The sequence below is a fragment of the Pungitius pungitius genome, chromosome 9 (assembly GCF_949316345.1).
Source record: "Pungitius pungitius chromosome 9, fPunPun2.1, whole genome shotgun sequence".
Classification (NCBI taxonomy): Eukaryota; Metazoa; Chordata; class Actinopteri; order Perciformes; family Gasterosteidae; genus Pungitius; species Pungitius pungitius.
Window position 1 is genome coordinate 13,968,328 of NC_084908.1, and position 19,877 is coordinate 13,988,204.

Below are 19,877 nucleotides of genomic sequence, written 5' to 3' on the forward strand. Positions count from 1 at the left end.
GTCAAGCCTAACAGAGAAGAGCAAACACACACAAGGTGGATCCCAAATCCAAAAAGCAACAACAAATGTTCTTTCATTTCCTCAATGTGACGCACTACCTGGTGAAAACCCACTTGTAATTAGTTTGTAGAACACGGTGAGACACAGTCAGGAAATGAGGAAACATGTTGTTTTATTTCTACCGTAATCTGACCCCTCCAATGAATTATGAACTAGGAGAGTACAAACATTCCTTTCAAAATCAACATAGCAGGATGGACAGAGTAACTACCTTTTATTTTGATGGTAACAGTTTTATGGGGAGGGATTTCAAACCAAGAAAGAAAATCTGCCAGTGTTTTCATTCTTTTCTCTTCTGTTTCTCATTTAGAGTAAAGTGAGAAAGACGCGGCTCAGTGGAGTAATAATACCATTCTCTATCTGAGAGAGGACTCTGTAACTTTCCAAGCTGTGTACTAGAAGTAGCTGTGTCTCATCATGGACAGGCTTATGAAGAACAGCTTAAAAACGTTGAAATAAAATAAAAAAGTGTGTGTGTGTGGGGGGGGGGGGGGGGTTATATAGCTTAATCCATTTCACTGACGTAATTGTGCTAAAACATTCCGCAGTTATCGTGCGAACGAGGCATCTATCTATTCATGCAGCCAATCATCCGTTCCTCCTTTGTACAAGAAAGAAAGTCCACTCCGGGATTTTCATGCAGCCATGAAAGGCTACAGTGTTAGTTTACGATCTTCCCCAACATGTTTCCCCCCTTTCACCCCCCGCCCCCCCTCCCTCACTCTATTCGTCCTGCCTCAATCACATCCCACTCACACATACTCTGCGGGGGGAGCTGACACACACGTACACACACACACACACACACACACACACACACACACTCACTTGAGTGAGTAGAGTTGTCGCCTGCACACTTAACTGCCTTCTCTTTTTCAGTGGATTCATGGAGGGTTTGTAGCAGAAGTCTCTTTTCCTGCTCCCGGAGTCATGCAATGAAACAGTGCACCAACCTTTAGTACCAAGCATGCAGCACAACGTGGTTCATTTGTTCACATTGGGCTAAACACACACACACACACACAGATGCAGATATAACTATAAGCCGCGCTTAGAAGTAAAGAGTTACAATGACACAACTACTTTCTAGTGCATGTTGGAACATATATGGCATGGCCCACAGCTAAGTTACATTCATGAAATTGGTGGATGTGCAAGACCATAGACCGAGTTCATTGAATAGTCTCACACAAAATATTACTACCACTACCAGACATCATGGGACCTTTTTATGCTCTGGGACTGTTCTCATATTAAGAATGATGTTGCTGCTTTCTTTTCCAATGCTCCTGTAACATGACCAAAATGACTTGAATCAATTGAAATGTCACGTGTGACATCGTTGCGTGCCAGTGTTCACGTGTGTTATCATTGTGAGTTCGAGTGGAACACATACCTCTTTACACCAAAAGGACTTCCTGCATTTGTTGATCCTAATTAGCCACGTGAGGGCAGCAAAAACGAGCTGTGAACACAAAATTGACATATCGTCAGATCATCATTTTAGGAGGCCATACGGCAAACTTGTTAGCCAATCCAGTTAATCCAATAAACTGAGTCACCTTAACGGAAAATATCTGACACTTAAGCTACTAAATGCTTCATTCGGTTGAATAGCCAATAGTGTTTATAGTCACACGTCTTCCACTCTTCTACCGACAGGAGTTGGTAAGAAATTGATTGTAAGATGGCTCATCCAATCACCTGCTACGTTTCTTTTTCTTTTTTTAAATGGCATGCCATTTTCCCGCCAGTTTCTAGTGACAGCTTCTAGGATGGTTCTGTGTAACATATCATCTGGTGGGTCAGGTCAGCTGCTGTGAGCCGAAATATCCAACTGAGAGAAACGCTCCATAAAGCAGAATAGAAGTGCAGAGTATTAAACGATCTCCTCTTTGTGACACCAAGCATTTTGCAGTACCCTGTCAAACACCCGTTTGTTTCATGTTGCGCAACTAAATGTGAGCGACAAAAATGTGAAAGAACGTTCAACTAACATGAACTTTAAAAAACATGACAAATGACGGATTGTGGCTTCAGAAGGTGTGGTCACCTTGTTTTTCTGTTTTTGCAGGGACAAAACAGACCTCTTTAATTGTTCTTTTCGCCTTGCGTCACCATGACATAACCAGAAAGTGTGAAATAACATTCATTAAGGGATATGATTCAGTGTGTGTGTGTGTGTGTCAGTGTGTGTGAGTGGTCGAGTTATTGACACCAGTCAGTTGTGGTGCTTCTCCAGCTGACATGTGTGGACACCGAGTGTCTCGATGGAGTCATGAACACATAGTGGGATCTAAAGTTAGAAGTCAGACTGTCACATTGTTATATGTCAGTGTTTTGAGTGTGTTTGAGTGTGTGTGTCTTAAATCTTAGTTGTTTTGATACTGAACATGAATGGTTGTAGTAAAACAGATTTGGTTGGATGGAACAATAATCATTAAGTTGTATTAGCAACTCATCACTCCATTTGTTTTTAAGGTGTGTGTGTGTGTGTGTGTTGGACTTGAACAGAATGTCTCATTTCTGTGGTGACGTCCCGCGGAGGAAAATGAATACACAGGACTTCATGCATAACTCAATAATAGTTAGGGCAGGACGAGCAGCGCTGGCATTCAGGAAGTCATGTGACCTATTATGAAGAGACAAAATAGAGAACGTCTGCAGAGTCAGGAGTTAAAATAAAGACAGAACTTTTCCCCTAAGACAAAGCACAGGTGGAACCAAAGGGTCCCTTATGTGGCTTATCTTCTGAACTAGCTAATTAAGTCATGTAACAATGCCATTTTAACCCCAAAAGATGATCTTCACAAAACTAAAAGTAAACATTTTGTAATGGCAGTGTGAAAGTTGATATTTTCTTAAATCTAACAGTGAAGATTCTTTGACTGTAACAAGTGGTAACTGTCACCTAATTGAGAGTGAGTTATTATTATTCTTACAGGACATCGGTAGAAGGACTTTCACCAAGCTGTTGTGTGAAGATGTGCAGTACATGTACATGTGCAGCTGAGCTTCTTTGTACATCTGTGAGATGTGTGTGTGTTTTCCATCAAGCTCATGTCACAGTATTGTTTATGGCAGCCATGTGATCCGCATCGTTTCCTTTGGTCCCTCATTATATCAGTCTCATATATTCAAACAGAGCCTCATGTTTACATGTGTGTGTGTGTGTGTTCTATGCAGTTGTGTTTGCCACGTTGTAGGCCTGTGTATGTTTTTGCGTGAACACAGGGTTAGCATGTGTCAGTCAGGTGTGTGAGTGTTTGTGTGTGTGTGCGTGTGCGTGTGTGTGTGTGTGTGAGGGTGCCTCTCTGTGTGCCTCAGTAGCATGTGCATGGTTCTAGAAATTAACATATTATAAAAAGAAAGACGATGTCGTTCCTTAATGAGAGAGGGCTCATGCATCTCATTATGGGATCATTAGCATAATTACCCAGCATACTTTGTGATCATTGCACGCACATGTGTACAAGTGTGTGTGTGTGTGTTTGTATTGTTTGCTGTGGAGTCCACCCACTAGGTTCTGTCTGTTTGTTCTTTTAACACACACGTTTTTTCTTTTTTCTTTTCGTTCTACTGTAAAATAACCGGCAGTAACAAGTGCTAAATAAATGTGTACATTATTTCTACCATCGGGCTTTTTCAATACTAGTCTACTTTTTAAACTGTTCTCTTGTTTTGCCTTGTATTCTTCCAAAACAGCTGATCAGGCAGAAAACAAAGTAATTCTGCTCTCCAGCCTTCAGTGTGTGTGAGTGTGGTCACCACCTCTTCTCGCCCGGCCAGAGGTTTTAGAGCGTCGCGGCACTGTGCACAGGGATTAAACACTGTGGTGATGTCTGCATAGGTGTGGGCAACAATAGCATTCCTGTATGAAAAGCAGCAGTTATTGCGGCACAGCTCGGGTCAAAGGCCGAGCCACGGACACACCGCGCGGGGGACTGTCTGCTCATGTGATGTCCGCTGGATCGTCATATTCGTCAATTAGACGCTGTCTTGGCAACAGTTTTTCTGACAGGTGAAGCTCACATTCATGAAGTGGGACATCAAACTTAAAATTAGACCTGCTAGCTTCCTACGATGGCACACACAGAGACAAAGAAGGGTCTCGTCTGAATGATGCAGTGTGTGATTCATCTTTCATTTTGACAGTTTCCTTGCTGCTGAGGGTGGAGACAGAAAGATTGTCTGATTTATTCCACACAAATACAGTAGGCCGGCTTCGTACAGTTATTCAGGTTGGTAATACTTATCAATATACAGCGCTTACAGCTTATTATACTTAAATATCCTGGAAATGTTATCCTATCATTTACATTAGCGTGTTTAAATGTGGCATTCAGCTTTTAAAAAAAACAATGCATTGGATTTAATTGAACAACGTTGTCTCCTTGGTCCCTCTATCCCTCCTCCTTTTACTCCCCTATCACTCACCCGTCCATTACTCATCCCTCCCTGTGGCTCATCAATTTATCAACCACCCTGATTCTCTCTTTATCTCGCTCTCCGAGGCAGCGCCGCGTGCATTAAATATTTAGAGACAGGCGGTCTAGTGCAACAGCCCAGCAACTTCTCCTCTCCTTCCTCTCCCTTTTTGCTCCCTGCCACTCCAGGGAAGGGAGTCTCCGGAAGAACCCAAAGGGTGGGAGAGCCCCGTCCTCCCTGTGGGAATCACTGAGCGTGTGTCGGGGGGGGGGGGGGGGTCATCACAGGGTGAACGGCGCTGTCTGAATGTCAAACACTGGCAAAGTCGACGTGGTGAGCGCAAAGGAAGTCGGGAAAGGCCACATGGAAACCGAGGAGGAGATGTGTGGTCTGAGTGTGGGAGGAAGTCCTCGGCTTAGCTGTAGCACATTTCTTTTTTTGTGTTATTTGTTGATGTTAGTGAGAGCAACGCACAGCTAAAAGTCACTGTTACGGGCCCTGTTGAATTTTTCCTCCGAGCTCTTAGTTCTCACCCCTGAGCATGTTTGTGGCATTGGTGTGCCTTTTGTGTAAACTCATTCTTTACCTCCCACACACGTTGGGAGCAGACAAACCGGCTCTGGCCGACGTTGAAAGGACAATATATACGTCTCTCCCTTGTTCAAGAGTGAAGAAGATATTCTGTGCTTTTGTTTAAATACACACCGCAGATCCAGTGAAAACTGCTATTAACATCTTTAACCTCGCAAAAACAATCTCCTTTTTAAACAACTGGCTACGTAAAAGTGTTAAAAGTTAAATGCAGCGCTGTCATACCTTTGCACATTGTAGCATAATCAATCAATGAAAGACGTGAGCTTTTTCTATGAAGGGAAAGTTGTATTTTAGCATGACCATGGCTGCTTCAGAGTTGAAATACCCTTGACCACTCCTCCTCAAGGATCCACAACAGTCCTCCCCCAAAGGGCCAGAGCTATAACCGAAATGCATGGAGAATAATACCACCGCACTTCAAAAAGAAAACGTTTTAGAAGAATAAATTCTGATAATAACATGGCAGCGGAGAGGGAAACATCAACAACAACATAGTCAATTTTGACCAGGGCAAGTAATTAAGAAAGCGGTTCATTTGTACTCTGTGTGTGTGTGTGTGTGTGTGTGTGTGAAACAACATTCCATTCATTCCTGACGAGCTAAGCCGGCCAGGTTGGGCAGCAGCACCAGTTACAACCTCACACACCAACCCGTCTGTGGACACCCAGCTGAGTCTCTTCATCAAGCCGAGGCTGACAATGCGTCTGGTGGCCCTCTGAGCAAATAAGAGGACAGTGTAGTAGTGTCTTCTTCATTTAAAATATGTTAAATGACTTTCCTGTCATTGTCCAGTTCAATGCAACGTGAACATTTATTTTGGTTTCAATAGCAACACTAATTTTCATCATGTTTGTTGTGGAACCAAAACCCATTAATTTAAGAGGTCTGCCAGGAAAAGTGCAATGGTTAATTAAGGATACAAAAGAAACATTTTAGCAGGATGCGTTACGTCGATTAACACTGAATTCAAACCATAAGCTATCATAAGATCTGTGATTTAGCTAACTGACATGAATTCATAAAAGTTGGTCATACCCCAAAATCGGTTGATTTCTCCTCGTTCAACCCAGAACAACAACACCCAAACCAAAGCTTTTGCTCCATCTACAAAAAAAAAACACAAGGCCAAAATGTTCCAAGCAAATCCTCATGGCTTCAGGTCTGGCAGATGGGAGATGATGAAACGGTCAGAAAGAGTGTGGTAATAATGCTTTGCTTCTGCCCCTTTTATTCTTTCAATACCGATGTTACTACAGAATGAAAGTGACCTTTTATTTACATTTCGGAGATGATGTTTGTTGGTTACGTAGCGATCACAGTTTACTACGTGATCAAACCGTTTGAATGTTAGGCTTTTAGGAGTCATATTTACTGGGTTACAGTTAGTTTTGCTTTTTTTCCCGTCCATTTGTCAGCTCCAAGTTGTACTTCTGTTTGCACCACAAACAGCTAATGCTCCTGATCCATGTGCTCTACCAGAACCTTGTTTAAGAAACTTATGCTAAAGCTTCACCAAAATGAACAATTACTTGAGGAGGGGTTCAGTACACTTAACTTTCTTAACCTTAACTTTATTTAACTGTTAAGTTTGCATTGCTTTATAATCTTGGCAGTGGTGAGACAACAATTATATTTTTTATTGTTTATCTGTTAGTGCCGGAAAAAATGACCAATGGCCAATGAGGAGATTGTGACATTCCATCACGGTTCCTACAGTGTTTTCATTTGTTTGGGGTTTGACTGGTGCTCTCGTTGTTCGTCTCATTGTGTCACGGTTTGGGTTTTATTCCTGTCTTATTTTGTAGTTTCCTGCCTCTTGTGTTCCTGGGTTAGCTTCACTTCCTGCCTTGTCCCTGATTGTTTCCACCTGTGTCCAATCACCTGCACCTTCCCAGTGTATTTAAGCCCTGTGTGTCTGCTCTTTATTTGATTATTTTTTTCTGATCTGCGCTAAATTGTGATTTAAATTAAGCTTGAGACAATGATTCTCAGCTAAGGATAAAGATACCAAATCCAATTTATTGGCCCAGCTCAAAAATAAGATAAAAACAACAAATTCATATTGATATGGAGCCTGTTATGATGGGGGTTGGTGGGAGGTATTGCTTTGAGTAGGTAGTCACAAGCTGGAAGGGAACCATTGGGAAACCTATGACATCAAAGTAGAAGAATCTTCTCACAAAGACCTTCTAAACAGTAAGAACGCAGACTCACCATTTCATCACTTCATGTGGTGTCGATGCAAGAAGATGAGAGTAACATGGTTGTCATAAAGATCAACCAGGACATCAGACTTATGTGGTCTTTTTTTTTTTTAAATGGGAGAAAATGATCAATTTCTTCTTTTCTTTCTGTGGCAAGCAAATCGTTGGAGCACACTGGTGTCCTTCTTATTGTCTTTAAATATAAACGTATTCTACTATAAGGAAGCTCCCCAATTGTTCATCCATGTGTTGCTAACCTACAACATATTGCTGATCATGCAGTATGTTCAACACACCCAAACAATGCATGATATGAGCAGGCCGACCAGTAGCTCACAACCCCAAAAAAACACTTAATACTCACTTAATCACTTAATACTTTTGATTTTTAGTGGTTCATCAACAAGCGAAAAAACATTAACATTAACATAAAAAAGACTGACATCCTCACTGTAACTTTATTTCTAAGTTATTTCACAATCCGGAGAATATTATCTCACTTCGGAGAATGGATCTGAATAAGCATAACCTGAGGCGATGTTTTCGTGGTAGTGTAACCACTTAGTAGTGTATCTTTCCGCATGATGAGTTTCTCTGGTGTCGTTAAATAACATCACTGCAGGTAACAATAATAATAGTCATATGATAACTGTAACAATACTCATGTTAATGAAACATTTTAACAATGAACCTCACAAACTCCACTCTTCTCGATCCATGTAAAGTTGTAACATATTTTCTATATTAAGTGTGTGTGTTGTGGTTTATCTGGTATGATTTCAATTACCAGTTTCACACTTTACAACTAAACCCAAGTAACATCATAGTAATCACAGATAATTTAAATGATCTTCTATCATTAAACCACACGGCAGAGCAACAATATAAAGCGCTTATTCCAAATATTAAAGAGGGTTAATTGTTCTTCAGTATAATGGTGTTTTTATACATCCAGCTGAATAATAACTTCATAATATGCATCTGTAAAGAACAATTAGATCCTTTTTGTTGTGTGTGAAAAGTGTGTATAAGAGTACATTACTGCCCTATTTCCTGGCCTAACCACTCTGGTTATGACACCTATTATTTGATTTGCATTATAGTTCAGGTTTGACTAATTGGGCCTCCTACACATGCCTGTGTGTCTTAATGTTAAAGGGAGCGGTTCATAATTTTGAGTCAGAAGTATGAAACATGGTGATGAAGAAATGATCTCATGTGTTAGCTAACTGGCTGGATGATATATTTTCACTAAAGAGAGTTCGGGTTTAAAACCGACTGAGGGGGAAAGAGACAGAAAGAAAATTGGAGCGTATCCTTTTAATTACGCAGGTGGGATCGGTCCGGTCCTTTACGGGGGGGGGGAGACACAGTCCCAACTCCAGTCCGGGTTTTCTTGAGTACCATCAGCGAGCTCCTCACAGCCTCTAACTGGTTTTCACTCAACTCCTGTCCTGATATCACTCCGCTGGCGTGGTGGAGACGCGGACCTGGTTATTGTGATGGTGGCAAGCGGCAGCCAGTAACTACAGACTTCCGCCACTGCTTCCCATATCCGCGTTTTGCGCCGTACGGTCTACTCGAGTCACAACCGGACTACCGAGGCTGCTTGTAAACTCCCCCCACCACCACCACCACCTCCCTCCCTCCCTACTCTCTCCCTTCACCCCCCCCCCCCACACACACACCACCACCCCCCACCAACTCAACAACATCTTCACCGGGATTTCTTTCAAACCAAAACCATATGAGATGCAAGTTCACTGGGAAACTTCGGAGCCCGTTCGGTTCAGGCAGCAAAACTTTTTCTCAAAGGACAACGCCGTAAAGCGCCGAGTGGACTGTTGCTGCCGCCGCTGCTGCTGCTCCGCGGCGGGACGGTTAGTGTGTGTGTGACCGTAGAGTCCCCGCTAACGTCCACGCTATTGTGGTTGTTGTTGTTTTTCTTTCTTTCTTCTTTTCCCCAGTGGAGTTGTTCTTAGTGGCTTTTATTGTTGAACACAACTCGCTCTCGTCTCACTCCGGCTGGGTGATATTTGTGTGTGTGTGTGTTTTTTTTTCTCGAGCGCGAGACAGAGCGGTTTGTTTGGAAACAGTACCGAGGAGGCTACGGGGAAGAAACGGTCACCCGCGAGCCACTCAACGTATGACTACCGGGCTCGTAGCCCTTTAAACCGGCCCCGGTCGCTGCTCGCTTCGGCGGTCGTTGCCGGTCGCACCTTCCGACCCCTCCGTCCGGCTTCACGGGACCCTTCGCCGGGGGGGGTGGGGAGATAGGGAGAGAGCGAGAGAGTCAGAGAGAGAAGACAAGAGCCGCAGGACACCAGACGCGTGGAGGTGGAGGTGGAGGTTGAAGAAGGTGGCGGCGGTGAGCTTGACGGGGAGAAAAGTTCTTCCAAAATAGCAGCCGCTCGGCCTAGTGATGGGGGACTTCGCCTCCCCCGCTGCCGGACCCAACGGCAGTATCTGCATCAACAACGGCATGAACCCTGCCGCCGGGAGCGTGGTGCCCGCCGGGGGGGCGGCGGGCATACCTAAGCACAGCACGGTGGTGGAGAGGCTGAGGCAGCGAATCGAGGGCTGCCGGAGACACCACGTCAACTGCGAAAACCGGTACCAGCAGGCGCACGCCGAGCAGCTGGAGCTGGAGCGGAGGGAGACGGTCAGCCTGTACCAGCGGAGTCTGGAGCAGAGAGCCAAGAAGTCGGCCGGCGGCGGCAGCAGCAAGCAGCCGCAGAGCAAGCAGCCGGACCCGGACTCCGCGTCCTCCGCCGAGCAGAGGAATAACACGCTTATAGCGGTAAGAACGCATGCACCACAATGCCTCCGAGACAGCCTTCACCCTCGCGTCGACATACACTCTTGTCTTTCGTCCACCTCCATCTCTTTCGCCCCCCCCCCCTTCGCTCTCTGTGTCTCTCTGCCCCCCCCCCCCCCCCCCCGAAATGTTGGACCCCCATCGAGCTGCACTCCTGCTACTTGATCACCGCTGTGAAAAACTTTTTCAAACCAGAGTGCCAACTAGTGTCTTTGTTTACAAAAGAACCCGGCTCTGGGTGGCGTTGGGTGTGTGTGTGTGTGTGTGTTGAAATGACAAGTCTGACAGGCTTCTTTTAGCAGGACCAGGGCCGCTTGTGCTCAACGGGAACTCACTGCCAGTTGTCAAGTTTAGATTTTTCATCTCAGAAACTTCCGACCAACTTCTGGTGGATGGCAGCAATTTGTTGTAAAAGAAGAGGGCGACTTCTCCTTTCTTGTTCGCGGCCCCCATGCACTCACGCTCGTTCTCCAGCCTGTTTTGTAACCTTTGTAACATACTCTCGAAATCAACAGCCACTACACAAAGTGTTGCAAACACCTTATCACAGCCACCCACTCTCTGAAAGTACCTTGTCACCAGACAGGAAAAATATGACTGCCAAGTAGTTACTGAACATTTTCACACTGCAAGTAACGTTTGGAGAGTCATTCACAAATGACTGTAGAGTAACCTCTTAATGAGAGTCATTACATACACATTTTGCAAGAAAGCTTACTTTAAACACAAAACTGTCTTTCCTTCTAGTAATGCAGCGATGCCATAAATATATATATATATATATATATATGTATATATGTGTGTATGTATATATATTTATTATGGCATTGCTGCATTACTAGAGTCTAACAACTCAGTAGATTTAATAGGAATGCTCCAGAGATTTCCTGTTGATAGGGGGCAGTGTTCATATGGAGGATTGTTCAGTTTCAGATGCATGTCTTTTGACGACGGTGCTTAGTCTCTGAAGGGGTCTGCAGAGCATATCTTTAAATGATCAGATTGTGAAATTTGCAAAGAAAGAGTTCCTGGTCGTCGCGTGAAGGCGATGAACAACTCTTGCAGGCAAGCTCCAGCCTTCTTTAGAAAAGACCAAAGGACACATTGGGAATGTCAACACTGCTGTCCCCCTTTGTTGCCTGCAATGAGCCCAGTTCCTCTCCTTTATTTGAAATGCAAAATCGGAACGTCTTTGATTTCTGAGGCCGCCTCGGTGGTTATTTAGGAGCCCTGCGAGCCTGACCGGCTCCCGTTTTAGAGAGCGGCCCCTGTGGACATTTAACCAAACCGCCCATTAGATGGCCAGCAATGAACGGATTACCGCTTTAAAGACACAGCGGCATCCCTCAAATTCACACGCACAGCATTGACCAGCCGGGTTGCGGAGATCTCGTCGTTGTTGTCTCGTCGTTATTGTTTTAGATTTCAGGAATGACAGGAAACGAGAGGGGAAAACGCGTATTGCCTTTCCTCTTCTTGGGAGCGGAGCTGCAGCTAGATGGCTGTATGCAGTCACTCCAGGAGCAGGCATTCTAGGAAAGCAGAGTCTGCTGTACGTGTAGCTACCCATCACACCCACAATCTGTAGGGGCAGGGTAATGTTACAGTGCTCCGTGCTGAGAAGCCGTGTTTGAAGGCTGTTTCACCCGAACAGATGGTAAATGTGCTGACGTATGCAGATTTAGCTGTACATGAAGCTGAAGTGACGGACGGGACGGCGTTGCTTGTGAGCTGTGTGTTGCTGGGGCACGGGTCAGTTTGCAGTGTAATGGACAGTTTGAAGAAGGCCCGGGCTGGCGACAATGTACAAAGAGCAATGGGAATGGATGGATGTTTCTAAGAGGTACACGCAGAAGGACAGTGTGTGTCTGCAGATTCTGGTCCTTCATCGGTAGACAACTGACTCAGCCGCTCTCTTAGTGTGATTCCCCTTCGATTTCGGCATTGAGCATCACGCTGTCGTGTGCTTCTCAGACGCTGCCACGCCGTGGCGGGGGCAGGCCTATCATTATAGAAAGCATGTGTTTGTGTTTATGGGCTCACTATTACCGAGAGAGGAGAAGATGACGCTGGGAGCCTGTCCCGGCTTTCCCACCGTTTCCTCCACGTCACTGAAGCGGAACAGTCGAGGCAAGCAGCTACAGGTGAAGGGTACCCGCCTGCCTGGGTGGGGTAATCCCGGCGGGGCCACACACAGACAGCGAGGGCCCGGGACGCAGCCACCGCTGGGAGACACTTCCACGAGGTGGACACTTTCAAACTTGTAATGGTCCGAAAACCAGGCGGTGATTTGTTTGATGTATGAAGAGCTTCTTCCCTGGGGTCCGTACTCTGGGGGAGTTTTTTGTTAAATGCGGTTGATTATGTGGATCGGCAATATGGGTGATATTTAGAGGCAAGCAGACCGTGTCCAACTTGCAAGGACATTGTGAAAGCCAATGATTACAGTTCCTCGGGGGATATTAGCTCTATCTTCATTGCGCACAAACACACAAACACACTCACACACACACAAACCTCATACTTATAAATTGGTCCTCAAACGTGGCTTCCACAGTACCACTAGGTCCATACTCACTTAACTGACGAACCTCACTAATTATGCAGTTTGTTACATATTTATTAACTTCTCTACGCAACCGAAACAAATTTAATTTTCTATGCATCGGAAATATTCATGTCGTAAAAGCTGCGCACACCCCTAAGGTGACGCACCATAAAACGCCTCCCTTCTTCAGTGCATACGTTTGGGTGTGTGCCGTGCCCACCAAGCCACGAAATGTGCAATAAGAGGACCCCGTGAGCTTTATGTGGGCTGCTTAGATCAGATAAACACATGGTTCAAAAAGTCGTTGAGCTCGGGCTCCCTCGCAGACTCTGTATTGACATCATATTGTGTGTCAACCACCTTTGTGAAGGTGTACCACGTTTCATTTCAACGTTTTTTTTATATTCAGACATATTCCGATTTTTTTAACATTAAAGCATGTTTCTACTAGAAACCCAAACTACAAGTATGAACATGCAAATGAGCGTGATGAGCCCCCCTCAATGACCATGTGCACAGCGCGCGTACATGCCGCCTGGCCATAAACTCCCTGCTGCACATGCATGTTTGCACGCGGGATCACGCGTTGTTGTAAAGCTTTATGTGTTTTCCTTGTCATTTCCTTTTCTTTCATGCGATGGACATATGTCAGTGCAGAACGTTAGTTGATACCACATTGAGTGACACCAAAAATCTCACATTCTTGAACACTTTCCTTTTCTGAAAATAGGGTCTGCTGTCAAACCCGATTGTGGCTGAATGTCTACTTTTGGTTTCAACCAACCACACAACATGTGCAGCGCTGACAGTCTTATTTTCAGTGGGCTTTTGTGAGCAAGCAGCTTTCTTTGTTGACTGTTGTGACGCACAGACTGGTGACCTTTCAGTCACAGAAACCAACGTGCCCCGGTGTTGCTCTGAAAGCCGAATTTGTGATCTGTACTTTGTGACTAAACACCCGGTCCGATCCGACCGCCTCATCGCTAACAAGTTTACAGCCGCGAGGCAGAGGTGCACGGGGCTCGTTCACTAAAACACAGGAGCTCAGGACAGTCTGTCTTCAGCTCTGCTCGCTCTCTGGCATCCACCTCACAGAGGAATGTTTCACACACACGCACGCACTGTTGTCCTGCTCAACCCTTGGCAGCAGAGGCCTGAGTGTGGGCGGCTGAGTTTTCATGAATCCGGGGCCTTCCTTGTCCCTCCCTCCCTCCGTTTCTCCTTCCCCTCCCCTCCCCCCCTCCCTCTGTTCACCGCTTCTCTGGTTTCAGCGTTAGCACAGTGCTAACATAGTGTGGATGGGTCCTGGTGGCCATAGCTTTGTTAATATCAAGTGGGGCCGTTGCCAAAGTGCTATATTTAAACCACTGAGCTGGCATGGAGCTGACACTCACCAGCACGTCCATGTACACACACACACGCAGAGCGTGACGTCGACACACACACGCGTGACATCACAGACAGGCTTGCCGTTTTTAACTCATTAGGTGCTGACTCCTCGTTGTGTCTTTTATGGAGTGTGTTTTTACCATTCTTGTTTTCATGCGTACTTTATAAAAGTTACTCATTTGTGCTCCTCCTCGCTCTTGATCTTCAGCCGTCTCACACATGGCACAAACTGGATGCTTTGGATGTGCGGCGGCTGCGACCACATGACCTTACACCTACGCTAGTTCACGCGTTCTACACGCGGTGGCCACGAACCCTTGAAAAAAGCCAGGAAGCCGCGTTCCCTCTAATTGGCGGTTTGACGCAACAACACACTTGGAACCAGAAAGCTTGAATCACTCAAAGTGACGTAAGTGTCTTTTAGATAAAGCTGCGAGCTAATCGCACTGGTAATAAATCATCTTCAGGCATGTACTCCCATACTTACAAGCCTACCTGTTAAGACGGTTGTAATCAGTAGTTTAACTGGGTATGGCAGAAGGCCCGGTTCATGTTTCAGTCCACAAATATTTGCTGAACTATTTTCAAAAGATTTTTTTTCTCGTCTTCTCACCTCTTGACAACTGTGCTGTATTCTGCGGCTTGAGGCTACACTTAAACTGAACGACCCGCGAACCATGTGAACCCCGATCAAACTGTCAAACTAGACAGCTTTGATCCAATACAATGCAAGGTTATGTTACTGTATTGTTGATTTTTCTCCGCAAATGTCTTCAGGACACATATCAGTGCATTGTTTCGCTGTGAAATGTAAATGTTCACTACGATCGGTTGGCAGGCCTCGGCTTTGGCTTGATGGTTTTAAATATGGCACCACAAACCAGTTTGATAAACAAAATAAAAGTCTTCTGAAAATAGAAATATAAAAAAAAAAATCTCAGCTTCAAGTTCCTAAAATATCCTTGTTCTCTTTTGTCATACACAATATTAAACCCGTTTTCTCTTAAACATTGTCACTTACAAAACATGACATTTGAGGATGTTGACTTTACATAATAAAAATAAAAAAGAAAGTTCCCACCCTTCACCATGCAGAAAACAAGTCGAGTCAAGATATCACAGCCCGATCAATACAGCATTTCTATGTTCAACATCGGTGATCGAAAGTCAAAAGAATACATAAATACAGGCATAGAGACCAATGTACACACAGACACACCAAGTGCCAGACTATCAGCACTCTGTGCAGTAAGTGACCACCGATTAGGAAAACGTTCTAAATACTGTGGCCCAGTCTTGAAGTTGACCACCCACGGTTATTTACAAAAGAGAATACGTCTTTCTCTCCACTACCTTTGGATGACAAATACACACACACTGTGTAACGTACAGTTAGGATGAGTGTGTAGAAAGTTGTACTTGGCACGAACGAATGTGTGTCTAGAGCAGATGTGTGACCACCCATCGTGTCTTTGTGTGTATGCATGCCCGCTCGAAGTGGCAGCAAGTAGTAGTTAGCCGACCTCAGCCGTTACCTCGGTCCACTGTGGGCCATCAGGGCCGAGAGCTCCTTCTGAAAATGTAGAGAATCGGGGTTTCGGGGGAATTTGTTACGTCCACCAAGGATGTTCTGTCTTCAGTTCAGTTTGGTGGTTTGTTTGTCAGCAGGATTAAAGAAACATTTGACCTGGAAAAACACAGGAACAACCCTCGTTGTCTTACAAGGGGAATTCTTAGAACATGCCAACTTTAATGTCAATATCTTGTTCGTTACTTCTTCAACCAAAGTGGGCCAACGCTGTAAGCTTTATTCTCTTTTAACTGCTACTTGCTCTCTGTGAATTTGACTTTGGATCCAACACTTCTGCTGCTCCCCAAAATGTTACAGGGCATGTGTCTAATCTCTGCCTGCTTTGTAACATATCGAATTGTTCTACATCTACAGCTTCTATCCGTTGTATAAGACGTGTTAGAGTGGGTTGTTGTCCCATGGCAGAGTGTCCTTGAGCCCCAGTGGCTCCAGAGGAGCTTCACAGCAGCTTTACTAAGCAATCCTAACCTGTGTAACTAGTAAGAATAAGTTAAAAGTAAAACATATGGATATTTACCCTACCATTATATCAGTGGGATGCCAAGCTCCCCCAAGAAAGTCTAGAATTTAAAAAAGAAAACGTCCGCCCCCACAAAGTTGTAAACCTAAGGGAAACACTGAAGTGTATGGAAATACTCAAGTGAAGTAGTATTTAGTAGTCAAGAGCTATTGTACATACACAGTCAATGTAGTGCATGAAGACATTTTTTTGCTAAAACCTCTGATATAGAATAAAGATTTTTTTCTATGTGAATCTCATTTGAATAAAGGTCATTAACATGCCTCCTCTCCTTGATGCACATGCAGTTACTACCAGAGGTGTGGACTCGAGTCATGTGACTTGGACTCGAGTCAGACTCGAGTCATGAATTTGATGACTTGAGACTCGACTCGACAAAACGTACAAAGACTTGCAACTCGACTTGGACTTGAATACCGATGACTCGTGACTTGACTTGGACTCGAGCCTTTTGACTCGAGAAGACTTGCTACTTCCCATGAAAACTGGGGAAAACATTTTCACACCACCGCGCTGCTCTGTTTATCTGCATCTGTCAAAAAAATGTGCGCCACCTGTATGCAGAGAGCGCGCGCTGCCTGCACGACATCCAATCACTGCAGTCCATTTGACCGTATCAACGAGACAGCTCGTTCATGGTTACAAAAATCGGGATTTTTGAACCCGGATTCAGACTCCGATGGAAATCCTCGCCAACATTATGTCAACGTCCGTTTTAAAGTAGTGTAATGAGCTGAGTTAAAGTTATTAGTTAATCAGTTATGCAGATGTTGCATGTGTTCACGTTATGCTGTTACCAGCTGTAGTTACGCGAGACAACCCGAGTTTTGGGGGGCCGTGAATGCGGAAGTGTTCGTTCGGCGTGGTGACGGCCAACAGTGACCGAAGTTGAGTTGTTTTATATAAATAAATGCAGCGGAGTTGCAAGCCAGTCATCGCCTCCTTATTTACGCTGCAGCACTGGGGTGAGCGTTACAGCACTATAACACAGACACAGTCGATCCACTATTACCCATCCCTTCGTAGTCTAGGTCTGTGAGGCAGCGCACCATCACCCAGGGTTCCCCGTCCCCACTATAATAAAATGACTCGAAATGACTCGAAACTAAAATGGTACGACTTGTGACTCGACTTGAGACTTGTTGGCTGTGACTTGTGACTCGACTTGGGACTTGCTCCGTCTTTGACTCGACTTGACTCGGGACTCGAGGGCAATGACTTGAGACTTGCTTGTGACTTGCCTAACAGTGACTTGATCCCACCTCTGGTTACTACTGAGGAAATATCACCTCCTTTTTGACGTTTACAGCTTCCTGCTGACCACCTGGTCACCTGCCTGTTACCTTCCTGTTGTCTGTTTAAACTCTGGCTCAGGCGCGTCCCATTTAACCCCATCTCCCCCCCCGCCCCCACTCCCTCCCTACACCTCTTTGCCTCTTGTCTCCGGTGATCCCCGGTTCAGTCTCAGCTAGCAGGCTTAGCGCTCTAAAGCTCTCTCAGCGCGGGCCGGTGGCTGGGAGAAATCCAGCGCTAAGAGAGTATTACCGACCACACGGACTCCAGCAACACACACACACACACACAGGCACATATACACAACCTGTTACTGTACACCTCATCCGTAGACACAATCACACACATAGATACCTATCCAGGCCTGTTTGAACCTGGTGATTGCTCACAATTGGTGCACACAGGTTTGCCTGCACTCACCTAAGTCTGTGTGCTTCTGTGTCATATTGCGCAAAATGTCGAGACCGACATCATCGGCCTCCGCCCTCTTGTTAAATGACATTTGTTGTTCTTTCTAGGGCTGGCCAACCCCCCCACCTCCCACACACCTTCCTTTTGAGCCAGTCATGCATTTTTTATGAATGTTTGCATGCCCAAGTGTGTGTGTGTGTGCGTGTGTTCGAGGCCCTCAGTAGCATCAATAGCCATTAGTGCAGCAGCCGGGGTAATTGTGCCACAGTGGCTGCAGTGCAGCAGGAGAAAATCCCCCCTCCTCACACACATTATCCGATAATACTGCAAAGGGCAATACGGAGGGAAGGATGGAGCTGGGACACAGTGGGGCAGAGCAGGACAGTGTGAGGGAGGACATCAATTGTGTGGTCGGTCGGTTATGGTGGACAGGAGCGCTAGTCTGCTCACTGATGCATGACGGGAAGTCTTATGGTACTGCAGCAGAGGGACCAACAGATATGACCCTGATTGTCTGATTGCCTGAAACCACCCCCGAAGCCAACACAGCTGGTTGTACAACGAGCTCTGAGGTGGATGTTGTTCGAGTCAGCGGATTTATTTCACCTCACACATGCCTGAATTAATCAATTTGACTCGATCGTTAAATTGCAGCTTTGGAAGCACCCCCGTGGTGAGCACAGTTCTCCATTCTACCTTTTGAGACTTTCACTCAAAGAAATCTTACTCAACACTGACTCCGACCTCGCGATTTCCCCTGCGGATGAAGAGGGGGGAGATGCAGTTGGAAACGGAATCAGACCCTGATCTGAAGGGGCTGATTTGAAGGATTTTTAAATTCTGGTTGTATGAGGTGCTTCTGCATGGTCGGTGTATTAACAGAAGACGGTGAGCATGCCAAAAAGATCGCTGTAGCAGACCGGAGCCGCTTCACGGGAGCAATGTCCTGCTGTGAACAAAACTTACTGTATCCACCTGACAACCTGGCCCATGTTGTTGTGGTGAGAAAAGGTCAAATCTGTAAAACTAAAGCCTGCAAGGGATAACAGACATCTCACACTCTAACTGAAACCTGATCAGATCCAGCACCGTGTCTGTGGCTGCTGCACGGCTTAACTGATTGGAACAAAGTCCAGAGTAGAGTAAAGCTGACAGAGGTGTACACAAGATGGTTACTTTGTCGTCTATCCTCTGAGGGCAAGTTGTGCTTGCTTTGGTTGGCGAGGAGTTGAGATGTGTTTGGTTGAGCTCAATACTCCATCAGCAGCCTGTCTGCAGATCACTTCCTGAATGGTTCCTAAAATAGCAGCAACGACGATCACAACCAAGGAAGCACACCAGCTGCTCTTCTTCTGCCCTGTCTTTATATGCTGTGGTCATAATTATTTCTACAAGAGCTTAATCGCTACCAAACACTGCGCAGCAAAAAAAAAAATTGCAATTATTATTCCTAACTATTATTTGTAAAATTTGAAAATATAAGTAACTAGAGATACGCTTGAAATCTTTAATTTTCCTGGAAATGGCCTAGATCTCGATCATGAAGCAATTATTCCTACAATGGAAAAACTACAATTTTACCAGAAAATCAACTAGGGGGTGTTAGAAATACAGATAATAATAATTTGTATTTATATGGCACCTTTCAAAACAAAGTTCCGCACACGAGTTACACAGTATAGTTATGATATGTATATGTATGTATGTATGTGTATATATATATATATATATATATATTACTATCAAATCAATCAGATAAAGCTGTTACCGTAGTCAGTCCCCTACTATTTAGATCGTTACAAAGCTGATTCATTGTTAGGTTAAAGGAGACATTATTTGAATACAGACAAGAGGGATTAGCTTAGCGTAAAGACTGGAAGCAGCAAGTCTCCTCGGCCCAAAAGTGGTAGATCCTTCTACCTGCACCTATTAAGTCTAATTATTCTAATATAATTAACATGTTAATCCATGTTCAGCTAGTATTAAAAACATTAAAATGGTAATAAGCAAGCTTTAGAGCG

The 19,877-nt window shown here is 44.9% G+C and overlaps 1 protein-coding gene across 1 annotated transcript in view; it reads left to right on the forward strand.

Moving 5' to 3' along the window:
* The first annotated feature begins 8,959 nt into the window (after positions 1–8,959).
* The window catches only part of maml3 (mastermind-like transcriptional coactivator 3), a 76,927-nt gene continuing 66,009 nt past the window's right edge, over positions 8,960–19,877 (forward strand). Inside the window, exon 1 of the mRNA XM_037471149.2 lies at positions 8,960–10,086. Coding sequence (XP_037327046.2) covers positions 9,709–10,086 — 378 coding nt within the window. The 5' untranslated portion in view covers positions 8,960–9,708. The remainder of the gene's footprint in view (positions 10,087–19,877) is intronic.